The 18,406-nt window shown below is 53.2% G+C and overlaps 1 protein-coding gene across 1 annotated transcript in view; it reads left to right on the forward strand.

Moving 5' to 3' along the window:
- Nucleotides 1–63: 63 nt before the first annotated feature.
- MVP (major vault protein) overlaps nt 64–18,406 on the forward strand; it is a 23,677-nt gene continuing 5,334 nt past the window's right edge. The window contains exons 1-9 of the mRNA XM_025853762.2: nt 64–419; nt 6,539–6,690; nt 6,882–7,077; nt 13,078–13,201; nt 13,309–13,440; nt 14,250–14,344; nt 14,630–14,866; nt 16,770–17,051; nt 18,093–18,337. Coding sequence (XP_025709547.1) covers nt 6,566–6,690; nt 6,882–7,077; nt 13,078–13,201; nt 13,309–13,440; nt 14,250–14,344; nt 14,630–14,866; nt 16,770–17,051; nt 18,093–18,337 — 1,436 coding nt within the window. The 5' untranslated portion in view covers nt 64–419; nt 6,539–6,565. The remainder of the gene's footprint in view (nt 420–6,538; nt 6,691–6,881; nt 7,078–13,077; nt 13,202–13,308; nt 13,441–14,249; nt 14,345–14,629; nt 14,867–16,769; nt 17,052–18,092; nt 18,338–18,406) is intronic.

The following is an 18,406-nucleotide window of genomic DNA, read 5'->3' on the forward strand; positions in this document are numbered from 1 at the left end:
AGCCACATGGGGCAGAGGCGAGCTCAGTCTGCACCTGCCCTCCCCGTCCCAGGCCCTCTGACCCTTCCCAGGCTCATTCCGGCGCTGCCCGAGGGCTCTGAGGCGGGAGCTTCCTGAGGGTTGAAGGAGCTGCAGTCCGTTCAGCTGCCGGAGAAGCCGCCCAGAGGAGAAACACCGAGAACCAGCTGCGAGGGCCCTTTAAATGGCCAAGCCCCACCCCTGAGCCTGCCCTGCCGGGAAGTGATCCCTAGGGCTGGGCTACGGAGTTTCCTCCTCCGAGGGGTCTCAGACGGTGGGCACTCTTCCGGGTACTTCGTACTGGTCCCAAAGCCCCCCAAACCCCTGGTGGGGCCTTGTGTCCCCCCAGGCTCTCCGAGCCCCGACCGGCCTTCTAGCACTGCTTGCTTCTGCTGGGGCAGGTAAGACCTCTCGGAGCCTGAGGAGGAAGAAGGTGGGTGGAGGCTTACCTTTGGGAGGTTTTACTTTCCTTGTTGGAATCCCCCCCCCCCTGCATTTTGAAGTAAAGGTAGGTCAACTTGTTACCTTGCCAACACTTCCTGACCCCCCCAAATCTCAGGCCTCTCAACTTCAGGCTCCCACATCAGAAGTAAGGACAGAGGAAACTTGGGGCCATTCAGACTCCGTCCTGGGTCCCTGCCGCCGGCCTCTGCTGCTTCCTCCCCCGGGGCCCCTGGCTCTGGCCTGTCCTCTTGAGTTTTTAGAGTGTGATTCCTGCCCACCCCCAGATCCTTCATCTCTGCCAAATGTTGAGGCTTTACTATTGCCTCACTTAAGGCTATGCCAGCCGTGGCCCTTGCGGACCATGTGGGAAGTGGTTAGCATAGCAATCTTAAGGTAGGCTTGACTTCTAGAAGGTGTGGAGGTTGGTGAGCGAAGTTCTTTTTCTCTTTGGGAGGGTGAAAGGAAGAAATGCGAAACTCCTTTGGGCCCTGCCAGCCTGTGATTGTGAAGATCTTAGGGCTGGCCTTCCAGGAATGAAATCTGGTGGGATGGGGGATGGTGGTTGTGGTAGATGTCCCTGTGCCCCGAGGGGACCTTGGGTTGTGAGGAGAAAGCCGCTGTTAACACGGAGTGCCAGCTCAAGTGCTCCCTGGGAGCTCCTGCCTGTTTCCGCCCTTGGCATGTAGGGCGCCCAGCCTGCCGGGAGGCGGCGGGGGGCGGGGGGAGGCGTGTGTGTGAAGCTTTCCAGGTGGGGTCGGAGCTGATAGAGTGGATGGCCGAGGGACGGCCTGAGGGCTCCAAGGTAACTCGGGCCTCCTGGTGGGATGGAGGCTGCCCCCCCAAACCCCTCCCCTTGCAGAAAGTGCTCACCTGTGAAATGCCTGTCTCCTAGAGAATACCCAGCCCCACCCAGGTCAGAAGTGCGTGGTTCTGGGTTTAGAATCTTCCCTTTCTGCCTGAGAAGCCAGGCTACTTCCTGGTTTGAGAGCTCTGCAGACAGGGTAATGGGTGGATTTCTGACCCTGTCCTTTGATCATTGTGTGATCCTGAGTGAAGTTCCTTAACTTCTAGGGTTAGATGGATCAATTAAGGGCACTTAACACAACACCTGGCACAGTTTATGTCCTTGATAAGTGGGAGCTGTTATTTGGGGGCTCTTGCCAAAGATACACATTCTGGAGTCTCTCCCCCAGAAACTGGTGCAGCGGGTCTGGGCGAGGCCTTGGAATCAGCATGCGCAGGAGCCACACTCTCAGCTGGGTCCTATGATGGAGTGAGTTTAGAAAACGGTCTCGATCGGGGGTTCTGAAGCCTGGATCCTGGGTCACTTCTCAACTAGGCAGTCTTTGCCTTCAGTGATGAGCATTAATTGGCAGCATCCAGGAGGTAGAATGAAGATAGGACAAGCAGCATTCCAAGCTGCCAGAACTGTTCTGTCCCCCGTGAAGCCACCAAGCTGCTCCTCCTCCCACAAGGTAGTTGGACTGGAGCTCAGCGAAGGAAGGAGCTGCTTCCTCTTTCATAGGAAGAAAAGTTCCTAAAGCTTTGCTCTTAAACGTGATTGCTGAGACAAAGTCTCAGAAATGTCCCTTCTAGTCCCCTAAAGCTGGAAATAATTTCCCTAAACTAAGCCAGTGTGTAAACAGCTTCTGTGCAATCCCTGAGTAATGGGACTCTTGCATTCTCCAAACAAAGTGTAGAATGTTTACAGTCAGGGAAACTGCAAAGATGAGCCCCTGTTTACGCCGAACGTCATGTACGTTGTCCTAAACCTGAACTTGATAGAGGTGATGGTGGCAGGCTGAGTCACCGGCCTCCCCTGCACCTTCCAGCCTGCTTGGGGCAGGGGGCTTGTGTTGGCGAGGGGGCAGGAGGAGAATAACCAAATGCCCTGCCCCTGAGGAGCAGTCTAATCTGAGCTCCTCTTTATTCTCTCTCCTGCCAGCCACCTTTGATCTCCCCTGCACTAGACACATCCTGTGGCCACTAATCTCTTCAAGCCCAGGAAACAGTCACTCTTCTTTCCACTTCTCAGTCTAGGACACTCCGGCTCAGAGCTAGCAAGTGGCCCAAGATCATGACAGAGCTCATCCTTGCCGGGTATTAGTCAGTGGGAGAGCTTTTAAATATAGCAATGCTCTGGGCGCCTGGTGGCTCAGTCTGTCGAGCATCCAACTCTTTTTTTAAAAAGATATAGTTTTAGAGCGAGAGAGCCTGTGGACATGAGGGAGGGGAAGGAGTAGGGGCAGAGTCTGGAGAGAGAACCCCAAGCAGACTCCGCACTGAGCATTGAGCCCGACGCATTGCCCCATCTCATGACCCTGAGATCGTGACTGGAGCTGAAATCAAGAGTTGGCTGCTTAACTGATGGAGCCCCCCAGGCGCCCCTAGCATCCAACTCATGATCTCAGCTCAGGTGTTGATCTTAGGGTCATGAGGTCAAGCCCTGTGTTGGGCCCCATGCTGGACGTAGAGCCTGCTGGTGGCTGTGGGGGCAGGGGAGTCAATGCTTCACCCCACCCCACCCCCCTGATGTCAGAATCCCTAGAGATCAGTGGTTTTCAAAGACCTCCAGGTGATTCTCAAGTACAGCCAGGACTGAGAGTGGCTGCTTGAGGCCAGAGCTGCTGGTACTCTAATGTGCGCCCAAATCACTAGGGATCTAGTTAAAATGCTGGCGGATTCAACAGCCCTTGAGTGAGGCCCGAGAAGCCCCCTCACTAACAAGCTTCAGGTTAGGCCGACAGTGCTCTCCACAGACCAGCACACAGTAAGAAATAAGAAAGCTGGTCCCTGGGGCACCTGCTTTTAGAATCACTGTGCCAGGCGCTCACATGAGGTTGACCCTGAAGATATGTGACTGGTAGTGACCAAAGAAACTCATGAAGTTTTGCTGTAGTGTTAAGAACCGCCTCTCAACTCGAGGATGAACCCTACTTCTGCTTATAGCTTGTTTTGTTCTCTGCCCCGCTACCCATTACCTTGCTCTTTTCTTCGTGGATGTGGTGCAGTGTCCGAGACTTTGGGCAAGAGTTGACAGGCTCTTGCAGGAGTCTCATGACCCTTGAGGGACGTGTGATCAGGCAACGCTGTGCGTGTGCCAGGAAAGCAGATGAGGGGGCAGATCCTGGAAGCAGGCACCAAAGGGAGGCCTGGGTGGATTTGGAGTATGGCGGTCAAACCCAGGTGCTGGGCAGGAACTTCCAAAGGTCAACACAATCCTTGACCGTTGTTTTTGGAGGGTCCTGATATATTGGGAAGAAAATGTTCTGACTGTACTGTACACGTCATCTGGTAAACCACAAAAGTCTAAATCTGGGACTTGTCATAAACATGTTGCCTAAGTCGGGTGGTTTCCCTGGTTCCCAGGAGAGGCCTTACCTCAAGGCTCCCTTCTGCAGGTGACAAAAGGAAAAGAGCAAAGTCTGTTCCTGGGTGAAGAGCAGGTGGTCTAGGTGGAAGGCACAGCCGTAGGGCATGGTGGGTTAAGACAGGGTCCTGGTACTGAAACAAGGCCTTGGCTTTGGAACAAGGCAGAAGCCCAGGCAGATCAGCTGGAAGGCAGACTCTCAGCTGACTCGCTGAGCTAGGCGAGACTCTCAGCCCCGCTGACTGGACCCAGCTGGGGTGACAGATGGTGGAGAGGCCTCAGCCGTAGGGAGTGGGGGATTGTCCAAAAAGGAGTCATTGGACGCTGTTCCTGGGGCCTGCTTCCCAGCCCTGCATGGCCTTCTAGAGTTCAGATCTTCCCTGGGGGGCCTCATGGAGCCCTGTCCACCCCTCCGTTTATAGCCCTAGCCCTTCCTCTCCCCCATCTGGCTTCCTGGCCAGGCTTCCACCCTGCAGAGAACTTGGCAGAGGAAGAGCTTAAAAAGGCTTCACTTGGCTGTCAGATGCCCCTTCTTTGCTATTCTTTTAGCCCCACAGCTGGGGTGACAGGAGACCTGCCACCTTTCTGACCAGTCAACAAGGGGGTGGGGGCGGTGGTTAAGGCCAGGTGGCATAGGGAGCCTCTGGTGCTAGGCCACATCCCCCGATTAAGGGAGCTGAGCCTCAGGCTCTTCCTGCCTCAGCAGTAAGCCACACAGTGCTTCTGAAGAGCTGGGCTTTGTTCCAGCTGCTTTATGATGACCTCAGTCCTCATAACTTGGGTAGATGCCCTCTCCGTTCTCAGTTTATAGCCCTGGGAAACGGGTATAGGGAGGGCAACAGAATTGTCTGAGGTTACCCATCCAGTAAAGGGTCCTGGGGGCTCTTCAGGGGCTTCATCAGGGAGCAACTTTGGAAGCACAGCTGGGAGGGCCTGGGCGGTAGACCGGAAGGAACGGGAAGGTTCAGGTGAGAGTGGGGACGAGAATCGAACATTACCTGAACACAACAGAAGGGGGAGCTCTGATGTTAGAAAAGCTACTCCTACAAATTAAGGGAAATTAACTTCACATAAAAAGGAGCCACAGAAAAGTATCAAGGTCAAATCCCATACACAGTTGCAAGAGAGAGCAGAACATTCCTTTGATGTCCAAAAGCGGACCGGGAAAAGAGGTCAAAACTGTAGCCTTTCAAAATGAGGTAAGACATTAAGGTGGGAAATCAGAACGGTAAGCATGGGCAGCCTGGCTGACTCCGGACCCCTAATCACTGTGCCATGCTGCCCCGGGAGAAGGACGGAACCAGCCATTCCATCGGGATTCTCATCCCGATGGTACCACTAATTTGCTGGGTGGCCCTGAATGATGCAGAGTCCCTATCTGGGACTCTGTCTGGGGTCACCCAGCCTTATTTGGCTACCTTCATCAAAATGTAATACTCCTCAGTTACACTAGTCACATTTCAAGTATTCAGTAGCCACACATGGCCAGCCCAAAGAGCACAGGTTTAGAAGATGTCCATCATTAGAGTTCTGTTGGATGATGCTGAGGTAGAGGATTTGAAGCAGGTGATGTGAGTGCAGCAGCCCAGGTGTAGGACAGCAGAGTGTGGTAAGCAGGGAAGCTTGTGTCCCATCCAAAGGGAGCAGCTGAGACTTGGCTCTATCCAGTTCTGCTAGGCGGGAGCAGAGGGTGTGGCTTCTCATTCTTCAAGAGAAGCAGCAGTCAGGAGTCTGAAAACTCGTAATTGCTAAACAAAAAAAGAAATTTTACAGATTGTGTAAATGAAGCAAAACTCTTGGGCCTTGCCTCGGTTCTGTAATTTTGTGACTTCTGCCTATTTCTCCTGTGGCAAGCCACTCCCTCCCTGCTTCCCCTTTTCTCACTCAGGTTGGAGGTTGGATGAATGGTCCAGTAGGGGAGGTGTCCCTCCTTTCTGGTGGTGGCTTCAAAAATGTCTGACCGAAGTCTCAGAGGACAAGGCTTTGAGTCCCCTAGCAAACTTGGTTCCCCTTGTGTGACTCCAAGGGATAGGTTGTCCAAAGTCCAAGGCATGCTGGAGGCAGGGATGGGGTTTAGGTGTGACCTCCTTGAACAGGCCAAGCATGGATCAGAACCACCCAGGATTCAGAAGCAGGTAGGATGGCGGTGGGTGGGATATGTACTCATTTATTCCCTTTCCCTTCCCACCCGACTCACAACTGCAGGAAACCAAAAGTGGCAAGAGACCAGAGAGAACTGGGGAGGAAAGGACTAGACTAATTTGGTGTTTCTAATCCAGCTGATTCTTTGGAGTCCCAGTTCTGCAGGGGATCCCTCCCTTGAGAGGTGGCCCACGTCTGAACAGTATATCCTAGATTGCTTAAAGCGTGCGTGTGCGTGCGTGCAGGGGGAGGTGCAGACAAAGATTGTGCAAATGTTCTTGGGCTGTGGGCTAACATTTCAGTACAGCTGGGGCCTCGGGATCCCCTCAAATAAAGGAGCCTGCGTCCTTGGAGCCAGTTCTCGGCAGGGTCTGGATGGGCTGCGTTGCCCTGAGTGGGGAGAAGAAAGGCAGAGGCTGGCGCGGGATGTTACAGGGCGAAATGACGTGAACCGGAGGAGGAAGGGCCCCTTCCCTCATCCCCGGTCGGGCCTCAGGCTCCTGCCTGCCTTTGCCAGGCCCCCTGTGCTCATCTTGTTGTATCCGCTCCCCACCTGTCTGTCAGCCTGCTGCCCTGGCCACAGGAGTCACCATGGCAACCGAAGAGTCCATCATCCGCATCCCCCCGTACCACTACATCCACGTGCTGGACCAGAACAGCAACGTGTCCCATGTGGAGGTCGGGCCAAAGACTTACATCCGGCAAGACAATGAGAGGTGGGTGCTGGGACTGGGCCGTGGGGTGCCTGTTCGTCTGGCTGGCTCGATCGTCCATCTCCTTCCTGCCCCAGGAGGGGTTGGCCGCGGCGTGGGTGATGGGGAGCTTTCTCTCCCGTTCAGTGTCCCCCTCAGAAGTGGGAACAGGGGCCCCCTGGGTCCTCACGCTGCTTCTTACCACCCTCCAACAGGGTCCTGTTTGCCCCCTTGCGCATGGTGACTGTCCCTCCACGCCATTACTGCACGGTGGCCAACCCCGTGTCCCGGGACCCCCAGGGCTCTGTGCTGTTCGATGTCACGGGGCAAGTCCGGCTCCGCCACGCTGACCTAGAGATCCGGCTGACCCAGGACCCCTTCCCCCTGTACCCGGGGGAGGTGCTGGAAAAGGTACCTGGCTTGCTTCCTCCATGACCGTTCGTCCTTGTTCCCTGGGCTCTGCACTGCCTTCCCGAGGGAAACCAAGTGGGGCTGGGGGAGGGGGCGGGGGCGACATCTGCTGGATCTCACCAAGGACAGAGTTCTTGCTTCCTCCACCTGCCTCTCACCAACCCCAACCCCCTTCCTCCTCACATGCCCACGACAGACTTGCCCCTCCTCTGAGAGCTGTCAGCCATCTCCCCACCTGACCTTCCAGGCTCCAGAGCCTGCTAGAAGCTCCTGACCAGTTTGGTGCTAAATGACTTTGCCAAGAGTGAGCATTCCGTTCACTCAAATGGTGCCAGACACTGGTGGGCAGTGCCCACGGTGGTGGACGAGACGAGGCCCGGGCTCTGACGCCGGTGACTGCCCCTCGGGAAGGCATCACAGGCCTGCGCTCCTGGCCGGGCCCTTGTCCGCGTTGCCCTCAGGCCCTGGGCCCGAGCAAGTGGGCATCTGCCTTTATGTCCTTAACGGTTCTGCCTTTACCTCCTCACCAGTTTATACTGGTTTACTCTGGGCGCCTCCACTAACCAGTGCTTCTTGTTCCCAGAAGCCTCCAGGCACCACCCAGGGAGCTTTGAGACCTGCCTGCCCACTTAGTGGCAGCCACTTGGGGAGAGAAGTGTGTGCGTGTGAGATAGAAAGTGCTGACGAGTAATTAGAATGTTAACCCTTGAGGAATCTGAGTGAGGAGCCTCCGGGAATTCTTTGTACTATTCTTGCAACTTCTGTGTAAGTCGGAAACTGTCAAAAGCTAAAAAATCTCCATACCCAGGTCCTCCCACAGATCAGCTCAGCTCAGTCCCCCTCTGGGTGGGGAGCAGTGTGTGTGTGTGTGTGTGTGTGTGTGTGTGTCGGGGGGTGGTCATCAGCACGAGTGTCTAAAGCTCCCTAGGATCCCCAGCCCACCGCTGCTCATTCTCTCACACCCCACATCCTCCAGGCCAAAGGGCAGGGCCTCTCCCTCCTCAGAGACCAATGCCATGGAGACATTCCCTTTTTACTCTGGCCCCTCTCTGCCCACATGGCTTCTTTCCAGGTCTCCACTGAGGTGACCCCTGGCGCTGTCCTCCCTCCTCCTCCCCTTTTGACTCCTGGGAGCCTCACTAATGTCCTTACAATGACCCTGTCAATGACTTGGCTTTCTTGACCTCAACTCTGACCCTTGCCTCTTCCGTTCTGCTTCAGCCCCTCCCAGTGCCCTGTCCACTGAGGACTTGGTTATACTCCCACCTGGCCCACCTTGGAAATTCAACCCCAACCTCCTCACCATCAGCCCCCCTTTCCTGGGTCCTCATGGCCCCTCAGGGCTTTTCATTCTGTCTTCTGTCCCATCTCTCAGATTCTTCTCTTCCTCGTCTCTTTCCTACTCCAACTGGAGCTAGTCATTTTAACAGTCTCTTGTGTGCAGGACCCGTGGCAAAGCCCGGTCCTGGCTCGGTGTGACACCCCCACCCGTCCTTTCAGTTCTCAAACTCAGGAGGGGTTTCCTAACCTTGGGGACAGATCCACCAAGACGACAGGATTACAAGTAGCTGATGGGTTAAGCGGTTCTTTCCAACCCAACCCAAGCCCTGTTCAGTGGTTCTCTTCCTTCCTAACCACTTTCTCTCTACTTCTCTCTGCATGCCTCTAAATATTTATAATTTTCCGCTCTCTTCCTATTTTTTTAAGATTTTATTTGAGAGCGAGCATCCATGAGCAGGGGAGGAGGAGAGGGAGAAGCAGACTCCCCGCTAAGCAGGGGGCCCTAGGACAAGGCAGGGGCTCGAGCCCAGGACTCCAGGGTCATGACCTGAGCTGAAGGCAGACACTTAACCAACTGAGCCACCCAGGCGCCCTCTTCCTGTTTTCTATCCTCACTGGAACAAATTTGTTGTATACTTAGAAGTCAAGGCCATCTGGCAGGCTCTGGGTCTGTGTCCCCTTCCCTTACTTGGTATCTGTGCTTTTCTCCTCTCTACCTGCTGGAGCCTCCATCAACTGGGCCCTGGAACCTGGCTCATCATTCTGTATCTCCTTTTATTTAAATTTTAATTCCAATGTAATTAACATACAGTATTACATTATATAGTGATTCAACAACTCTATGCATGACTCAGTGCTCATCACAGTAAGTGTACTCTCAATCCCCTTTACCTAATCCCCCCCCACACACACACCTCCCCTCTGGTGGCCATCACTTTGTTCTCTATAGTTAAGAGTCTGTTTCTTGGTTTGTCTTTTTTTTTTTTCTCTATCAGTTTCTTAAATTCCACATATAAGTGAAATCATAGGGTATTTGTCTTTCTGACTTGTTTTGCTTAGCATTATACTCTCTAGATCCATCCACATCATTGCAAATGGCAAGATTTCATTATTTTTTATGGCTGAGTAATATTCCATTGTATATATGTACCCCACCTTCTTTATCCTTTCCTTTATTGGTGGACACTTGGGCTGCCTCCATAACTTCGCTGTTACAAATAATGCTGCAATAAACATTGGGGTGCACATATCCTTTCGAATGAGTGTTTTCATATTCTTTGGGTAAATACCCAGTAGTGTGATTACTGGATCTTAGGGCAGTTCTATTTTTAATTTTTTGAGGACCCTCCATACTGTTCTCCAGAGTGGCTGCACCAGTTTGCATTCCCACCAACAGTGCACGAGAGTTCCTTTTTCTCCACATCGTTGCCGACACGTATTGTTTCTTGTGTTTTTTACTTTAGCCATTCTGACAGGTGTGAAGTGATATCTCATTGTGGTTTTGATTTGTATTTCCCTGATGATGGATGTTGAGCATCTTTTCATGTGTCTTTTGGCCATCTGGATGTCTTTGGAGAAATGTCTGTTCATGTCTTCTGCCCATTTTTAATTGGATTACTTTTTGGTGTTGAGTTGTATAAACTCTTTATGTATTTTGGATGTCGGATATGTCATTTGCAAACATCTTCTCCCATTCTGTAGGTTGTGTTTTAGTCGTGTTGGTTGTTTTCTTCACTATGCAGAGGCTTTTTATTTTGATGTAGTCCCGATAGGTTAGTTTTGCTTTTTTCTCTTGTCTCAGGAGATATATCTAGAAAAATGTTGCTACAGCCAATGTCAGAGATATTACTGTCTGTGCTCTCTTCTAGGGTTGTTATGGTTTCAGGTCTCACATTTAGTTCCTTAATCCATTTTTGAGTTAATTTTTGTGTAAGAAAGTGGCGCAGTTTCATTCTTTTGCATGTAGCTGTCCAGTTTTCCCAACACCGTCTGTTGAAAAGACCTTTTCCCATTGCATGCTCTTGCCTCCTTTGTCGAAGATTAATTGACCGTATAATTATGGCTTTATTTCCGGGCTCTCTATTCTGTATCATTGATCTACGTGTCTATTTTGGTGCCGGTACCATGCGATTCTGATCACTACAGCTCTTACAAGAGCTGGGCTCCATCCCAGGACCCTGAGATCCTGACCTAAGCCAAAGCCAGATGCTTAACCGACTGAGCCACCCAGGTGCCCCTGCCTGTGTAGTTTGAATGAACTTCTGCACGCTGGTGCATAAGTCTTATTTGTCATACGTAATTCCATATGATGTACGCAAGCTCAGCCATTCTCCTCTTGAGTTTCTTTTAGGGTGTTTCCAATTTATAAGGGAAAACAGTTTTGCCACAAATGTACTTGTCTGTGTGTCCTGGTGCATGCTAAGGTCTGCTGCTTTTCAGGAGTAGAAAATATTGGGGGGCCTGGCTGGCTCTCAGCCAGTATGACTTGACTTTGATCTCAGGGTCAAGAGTTCAAGCCCTTCATTGGGCGTGGAGCCTACTTAAAATTTAAAAACAAAAAAACAAAAAAACTTTTTTTTTTTTTTTTTTTTTTTTATTGGACAGAGCACAAGCAGTGGGGAAGGCAGAGGGAGAGGGAGAAGCAGGCTCTCCGCTGAGTGAGGAGCCCGATGCAGGGCTTGGTCCCAGGACCCTGAGATCACGACCCGAGCTGAAGGCAGATGCTTAACGACTGAGCCACCCAGGTGCCCCAGAAGTAGAAACTCTTAAGAATTGCTGGATCCCAGGATATGCACACTAAATTTAAAAGTATGAACCTTTATGAGTGGCCCTGTGAATTCGATTTCTAGTCTTGTACTGCTTTTTCTTTCCTTTCTTACGTACTCTTTGATAACCCTTTACTTGATGTCCTCTACCCCATTTCCTCATAAGCCCTTGCATCTGGCCCCCACCCACCCCCCTCCACTGAGCTCGCTTTGGCAAAGCCCCAAGGCCTCCTAACTGCAGCCCCTGTGGACATTCTGTGTCTCGTGGGCCTTCTTAGCCACAACTACTGTCGACCCGCCCTCTTATTAAAACTTGTCTTTTTTCTCCCACCGCGCCCCTGCTAAAACTTGTCTTCCTGTTTCACTCTGTGGATGTCTCTTTCCATCTTCTTAGATGTCTCACCCTCTTCCCCTCTCCCCTCTGCCTTCAGATTCTGTCCTGAACCTCCTGCGTGCCCTTCCGTGCTCTCGTGCCCTTAAGCGCTCTGTCGAGGTTGGAGCCACCTAGCTCAGTACCGTCACTGGGAGCTGCCAAGTCCCTAGAGCCCCTAGCTGCCTGTAGAAAGCCCTCTCCTGGGCATCGCACAGCCGCCGCCTCCTGGACGTGCAAACCTGCTACTTTTCCTTCCCCCTGGAACTGTTCTTCTCCCACATTCCCAATTGTACATGGTACTGCTGGGTGCCTAGTCACCCGAGCTGGAAGCCTGCAGTGATGCAGGGGACGAACTGGAAGGAGACAGAAGTGGCAGGTGGAGACCAGTTAGATCTTTCCATCATTCAGGTGAGAGATATTGGCAGCTCAGACGAGGGAAATGGCCATGATAGAAAAAGGCAGAGCTTGCTTTTGATGGAACAGGTAGCAAGTGACGCTAGAGTAGATGTGGGAGGTGACAAACCCGCTGGCCTACATGTTCCTTCCAGAACACGTACCATTTCCTCCTCCTCCCACACCTCTGTATCAGAAGCCAGCTCTTCTTCTGAGCCCCAGCTCAAATGCCACTTCCAGGGGGACTTTTCTAACTTCCTTTGAGCTTTTGCAGCCTCTCTGCCTCCCACCCCCCGCACCCCCGACACTGTCCACAGTCTGCTTGCAGAGAAGGGTCTGTATCTGTCTTGTCACCTGCTGGAACTTGCAATCCACGAAGCTGGGGCAAGCCTGCCCCCGCCACAGCCAACTGGGTGCTGTGTACATTGAAGGCGCACAAGGAAGGGCTTGCCTGCCCAGTGAGCCTCCAACCCCGTGTGTGGTCAGCGGGGAGAGTGGGGTTACCTGACCTCCTCCACCCCAGGCCACTAAGAGCGGCAGGCAGCCTTCACCAAGACTGGGGTTCCAGTCCTGATCCCGTTCTTACTTGTTGTGGGACCTCGGGCACGTCTCTTAGCCTCTGTGAGGCTCTCTTTGCTTGCTCTCCTGCCTCCCTCAGACCAAAGACCAAGTGAAGTCCTACTCATAGAAACATTTCTACAGACTTCTAAAAGGTTTGGGTACTTGTTGCCAGGTGCCCCTTCCCGATGAAGGGAGATGTGATGGCTGCCGTCCAACGGCTGTCTTGTGACCATGAAGCAACCCTGACAACCACACCACGTGCCCAGAGCGTGCCTCTTAGAGCTGTTCAAACTTCCCACTTCTTACACTTTGTAGAGGGCCCTCGTGCACACGAGGCCTTGAGGCGTTTCCCCGCCCAGATTTGTAGTTCAGAACCAATTCTAAGCACTTTCTCCAGAGCAATGTGTGTCCTTGGCTCATTGGCAGTGCGTCCACTTGCTTTCCCAACGATCTTCGTTCTTCAGACCAGATGGCTTTGGGACCACCCCTACCTTGTACATTCCACTTGGGGTCTTATCTGGGGACATGGGAAGCTTGCTGCTGTAGCCTCTGACCTCCAAGGTATCGGGTTTGACTCCTGGGGTCACAGTACTGAATGTCCCATGGCCTCCCTTCTCCCCCTGTTAGGACATCACCCCCCTGCAGGTGGTTCTGCCCAACACTGCCCTCCATCTTAAGGCGTTGCTGGATTATGAGGATAAGAACGGAGACAAGGTGGTGGCAGGAGATGAGTGGCTATTTGAAGGGCCTGGTAAGTTCCTTGCATTGGCCGGAGTCCAGGTCCAAGACTCCCTGCCTTTCTATTACAGCTTTGATAACCTGCTGGTCTTCAACCTTTGCCTCCCCTTCCCTTCCCAGGCACCTATATCCCCCGGAAGGAGGTGGAGGTCTTGGAGATCATTCAGGCTACAGTCATCAAGCAGAACCAGGCCCTGCGGCTGAGGGCCCGCAAGGAGTGCTGGGACCGGGAGGGCAAGGAGAGGGTGACAGGTGGGGTCGATGAGGGGTGCTGATGGGGGTGGGCGGGCCGTGCCTTGCCTGCAGGGGTGGGGATGGCCATTTGCAGCCTGAGAGGAAGTGCTTCCCTGGTATCTCTTAGAAGCTTTTGGGGTCCGCCCACGGCTGCTTTCCCCACCCCAGCTTCATGCCAGCTGTACCCTGACCCTGTGATCATGAACATGCTGACATGGCTTTACCGGGGGTGGGGGGTGGGCAGCAGTCATGTCTGCTTCTAGATCAACAACGCAGGTGTTCGTATACAACTAGCAATCGTATTTGGCCCGTGTGATGTTCAGTCTGTTCCAGGTGTGGTTCAAAATGCTTTACAAATGGGAACTCACTGAGTCCCTGAACAACCTCGGGGCCCCGCAATTCCCATTCTCCATATGACCTCACTGAGGCACGGAAGTGAGGTTACTTGCCGGGGGTTAAGGCGAGCAAGGGCCAGGCTGTGGCCAGGCACTCTTGCTTCTCCAAGAAAGTAGACCGTATCTCCAACTCTCTTAGAGGCAGTTCTGCCGGTTTCAGGGGAAGGGAAAAAGTTGGTCTTTGGAGCTCAGAGAAGGCGTGGCAGCAGCTTGGGCCCTTGGACGGCTTTCCTTATTGTCCTGGGTAGGGGTTGGTTTTCCTCTGGCCTCAGAAAAAAATTAATATATGCACTCCTGTCAGGCCCTGGAGCCTGAGGGGGTGGCATCTCACCTGCAGAGCCCGGCGGGTGCTCTGCTGTCTAGGCTGCGGGAAGGGGCAGCTGGGAGCAGGCTGGGTGCCCTTTGACCCTCCCCTCTCCACCCTTGGCCCAGGAGAAGAATGGCTGGTCCGCGCCGTGGGTGCATATCTCCCAGCAGTGTTCGAGGAGGTTCTGGATTTGGTGGATGCTGTGATCCTCACAGAAAAGGTCTGTGCTCTTGGGGGTGGAGGGACCCTGGAGGAGGCCTCACTCCTAGTGGCAGAGACCGTGAAAGTAGAGGAGAAGCAATATTTCTGGGGCCACTAACAGAAAATTGTGGAGGTCAGCTCCCTGAGGAGTCTCCTGGGTCCTCTGAGAGGATTCCAAAGTCCTCCTGGGCTGGTAGAGACTGACATCCCGGCCCGGGAGCACTCAGTGGCCAGTGGGGCCCCCAGCTCCCCTGAGGAAATTGGAGGTCAGTTTCCTCAAATGCCCCGACATCTCGTCCCACAGACGGCCCTGCACCTCCGGGCTCGGCAGAACTTTCGAGACTTGAGAGGCGTGAGCCGCCGCACCGGGGAGGAGTGGCTGGTGACCGTGCAGGACACGGAGGCCCATGTGCCAGATGTCTGTGAGGAGGTGCTGGGGATTGTGCCCATCACCACCTTGGGCCCCCACAACTACTGTGTGATTCTCGACCCGGTCGGACCGGATGGCAAGAACCAGCTGGGGCAAAAGCGTGTGGTCAAGGTAAATACCTCCAGCTCTCGGGGGAGGCCGAATGCCCTGGAGGGGCGTGCGGCCCCGGGACCACTCCCTCCCCTCCTCGCACCCCAGCTACACATTTAGAAGCCTCAAGCTTGTTCTGGTTCCCTCTGGGACCTTGCACACCTGGTTCCGTCTTTTGTGTCACTGTCCTGTTGATCTCCCTGAGGCCCCCAACCTCAGTTTACACACGGTCTCTTCTGGGAGCACCTCTCGGGCCCTGTCCATGCCTGCCGTCCGGGAACCTTTGTCCTCCTCCTGCACAAAACAAACTTCTTGGTTTACCCTTCTCGCCACCCTGTCTCACCCTTCTCCTAATGACGCACTGGCCTGCCGGGGATCGGCACACTTTGCTGTGGAGGACCGTAGATATTTCAGGCTTCATGAGCCGTGTGTTTCTCTTAAGACCACTCAACTGTGCCGTTGGAGCGAAAGCCTAGACAGCTTGTACATGAACGAGTGCCTCTGTGTTCCTGTAACATTTTGCTTCCATCTGTCGGCGGATGAATGGCTAACAAATCGTGGCCTGTCCACACAATGGAGTATCCTTCAGCTGTAAAAAGAAACGAACGCGTACTGATGCTCGTGTACGAATGATCGTGTACTAACACCTGCTGCAGCATGGATCAACAAATACTGTGCTAAGCAAAAGAGGCCACACATAAAGGACCACATATTGCACGATTCCATTTATAAAAAAATGTCCCAGATGGGTAAATCCATAGCGATAGAATATAGATGAGTGGTTACAGTGAGTGGGGATGGACCGACATTAGCTGCTGTTTAGTATGGGGTTTTTCAGGTAATGAAAATGCCCTGAGGTTGGATCATAGTGACGACTGGACAACTCTTTGGATAGCCCAAAACAACTGACCTGTATACCTTATTTATTTACTTATTTTTAAGATTTTATTTTTAAGTAACCTCTACACCCAACATGGGGCTCGAACTCAAACCCCAGATCGAGAGCTGCAGGCTCCACTGACTGAACCAGGCTGGCACCTCTGAATTGTATACTTTATTTTTTTTTTTTTAAGATTTTATTTATTTGTCAGAGCACAAGCAGGGGGAGCAGCAGGCAGAGGGAGAAGCAGGCTCCCCGCTGAGCAGGGAGCCCGATGCGGGACTCGATCCCAGGATCCTGAGATCATGACCTGAGCCGAAGGGCAGACTCTTAACTGACTGAGCCACCCAGGCTTCCATACTTTAATTTTTAACTTCTTTTTTTAAAGATTTTATTTATTTGAGAGAGAGAGAGAGAGCATGAGTGGTGGGGGGGAGGGGCGGAGGGAGAGGGACAAGCAGACTCCCCTCTGAGCAGGGAGCCTGATGTGGGACTTGATTCCAGAGCCGAGGGCAGACGCTTAACCGACTGAGCCACCCAGATACTCCTGAATCGTATACTTTATTTTTTTCCCTTTTTAAAAATTTAAATTCAATTAACATATAATGTATTACTGGTTTCAGAAGTAGAGGTCAGTGATTTGAATTGTATACTTTAAATGAACAAATTTTATGGCATATAGATTATATCTCAAACATTTAGTTAAAAAAGACAGATTTGGCCCAACGATGGAGTCTGCCAATGTCCAGACTACACCATTCTAAGAAAACAAGGCCTGGGAGAAACAGCAACAGAAGGTTCTTTCTTAATCCTTGAGCCTGTGAGGGTCCCGGTCATGACCGTGTACAGACTTCATCAAGGGCAGGCTCGACCAGATGAGGTCTGTAGGCATTTGTAGAGAGCCTCCTGGTCCAGACGACGCCTCACTGCATTACAGTGGGAATGTGGGCTCCTGTTCTCAACACAAGCCTGTGGCCGCAGGAGGTGCTGTCAGGGGCACAACCCTGGGTGGCGACCGCTCCTAACCCCGTGTCTCTCCACCAGGGCGAGAAGTCCTTTTTCCTCCAGCCTGGAGAGCGACTGGAACGAGGCATCCAGGATGTATATGTGCTGTCAGAGCATCAGGGACTGCTGCTGAGGGCCCTGCAGCCCCTGGAGGAGGGAGAAGAAGGAGAGAAGGTCTCCCACCAGGCTGGGGACCGCTGGCTCATCCGCGGACCCCTGGAGTACGTGCCCTCTGCCAAGGTGGAGGTGGTGGAGGAGCGTCAGGCCATCCCTCTGGATGAGAATGAGGGCATCTACGTGCAGGATGTCAAGACTGGAAGGGTAATGGCTGAGGGATGGGCACCATCACCGCAGTGTGGCCACGTGGTGGCTTGCGTGGGGCCGACGGGGAGAGGTGCATGGTGGAGACAGGGGAGGGGACTTCAACAGCCTTGATGGTGGCATCTCAGCTGGCCGGCTGCTGGTATGAGGGCATTCTGTGGAGTATTTGCCTTCCTTTTCTCTTTCTTTTTAGAACAGGGAGTGGCGGAGGGAGAGGGGGAGAGAGAATCTTAAGCAGTCCCCACCCAGTGCAGAGCCCATCGCAGGGCTCGATCTCACGACCTGAGATCATGACCTGAGCCAAAGTCAAGAGTCAGATGCTTAGCCGACTGAGCCACCCAGGCACCCCATTAAACAGCTCACTTTAAAATTGAGAAACCACCGAGGGCAAAGATGAGCCAGGTTTTAGGATGGGGGCCTCTGGCCCGAGGATAAAGGTCTGACTGGGGAGTGGCCTAGGAACAGCAAGAATCAACCTCCTCTCCCATGCGCTTATCCTGGTGGAATCCTTCCTCTTTGCCCCCTCATCTGAAGCCTTGACCTTGGTTTGACCTAGGACCACATCTCTGACCTCTTTCTCTAAGAATCCTACCAAGAAGTAGGGCTTGGAATCCTAGGAAATGTTAGTGGACATTACCTATTTCCTAGGATCGACTGCCTCTGTCCCTAGGATGCCCTCCAAGTTGCCCCAAGAAGGAAAATTCCAGAAGAAATAAGATCGAACCCTTAATTAACCACATGCCAGGTTCTCCGCACTAGACAGGGGAGAGGTCCTTTATTCCTCAACCCTGGGAGGTAGCCGGCAGCGGGTCCATTCTGCGGACATGGACCTAATGCATGGCTGTTTGCCCCAGATGACCGAGCCAGCAGACGGTGCATCCGAGTGCAGCCCCGTTCCAGAGACTGAGCCCAGCCAAGTGCTCTACTGTTCCCCACCCCCCCCCCCCCCCCCCAGGATAGCAGCCCCTGTTTCGGGATAGCTGGCTGGGTCCTTCTCCCTTTTACCTTCCCAGGTGATGTTCCCTGTCATCCTCTCTCAAGGTACGTGCTGTGATTGGAAGCACCTACATGCTGACCCAGGACGAAGTCCTGTGGGAGAAAGAGCTGCCTCCAGGGGTGGAGGAGCTGCTGAACAAGGGGCAGGACCCTCTGGCAGACAGGGGCGAGAGGGAGACATCCAAGACCCCTCAGCCCGCCACTGTCCGGAACAAGACCCGTGTGGTCAGCTACCGGGTCCCTCACAACGCAGCTGTGCAGGTATATGACTACCGGGAGAAGGAAGCTCGGTGAGTGGCCTGTGTGTGTTGGGGGGGGGTCCTGAGGTGGGACAGGTGACTGTTGGGGGGGGGGGCCCG

The sequence above is a fragment of the Callorhinus ursinus genome, unplaced genomic scaffold (genome assembly GCF_003265705.2).
Source record: "Callorhinus ursinus isolate GAN/ISIS: 27379988/994484 unplaced genomic scaffold, GSC_fseal_2.0 scaffold87, whole genome shotgun sequence".
In the NCBI taxonomy this organism is placed as follows: domain Eukaryota; kingdom Metazoa; phylum Chordata; class Mammalia; order Carnivora; family Otariidae; genus Callorhinus; species Callorhinus ursinus.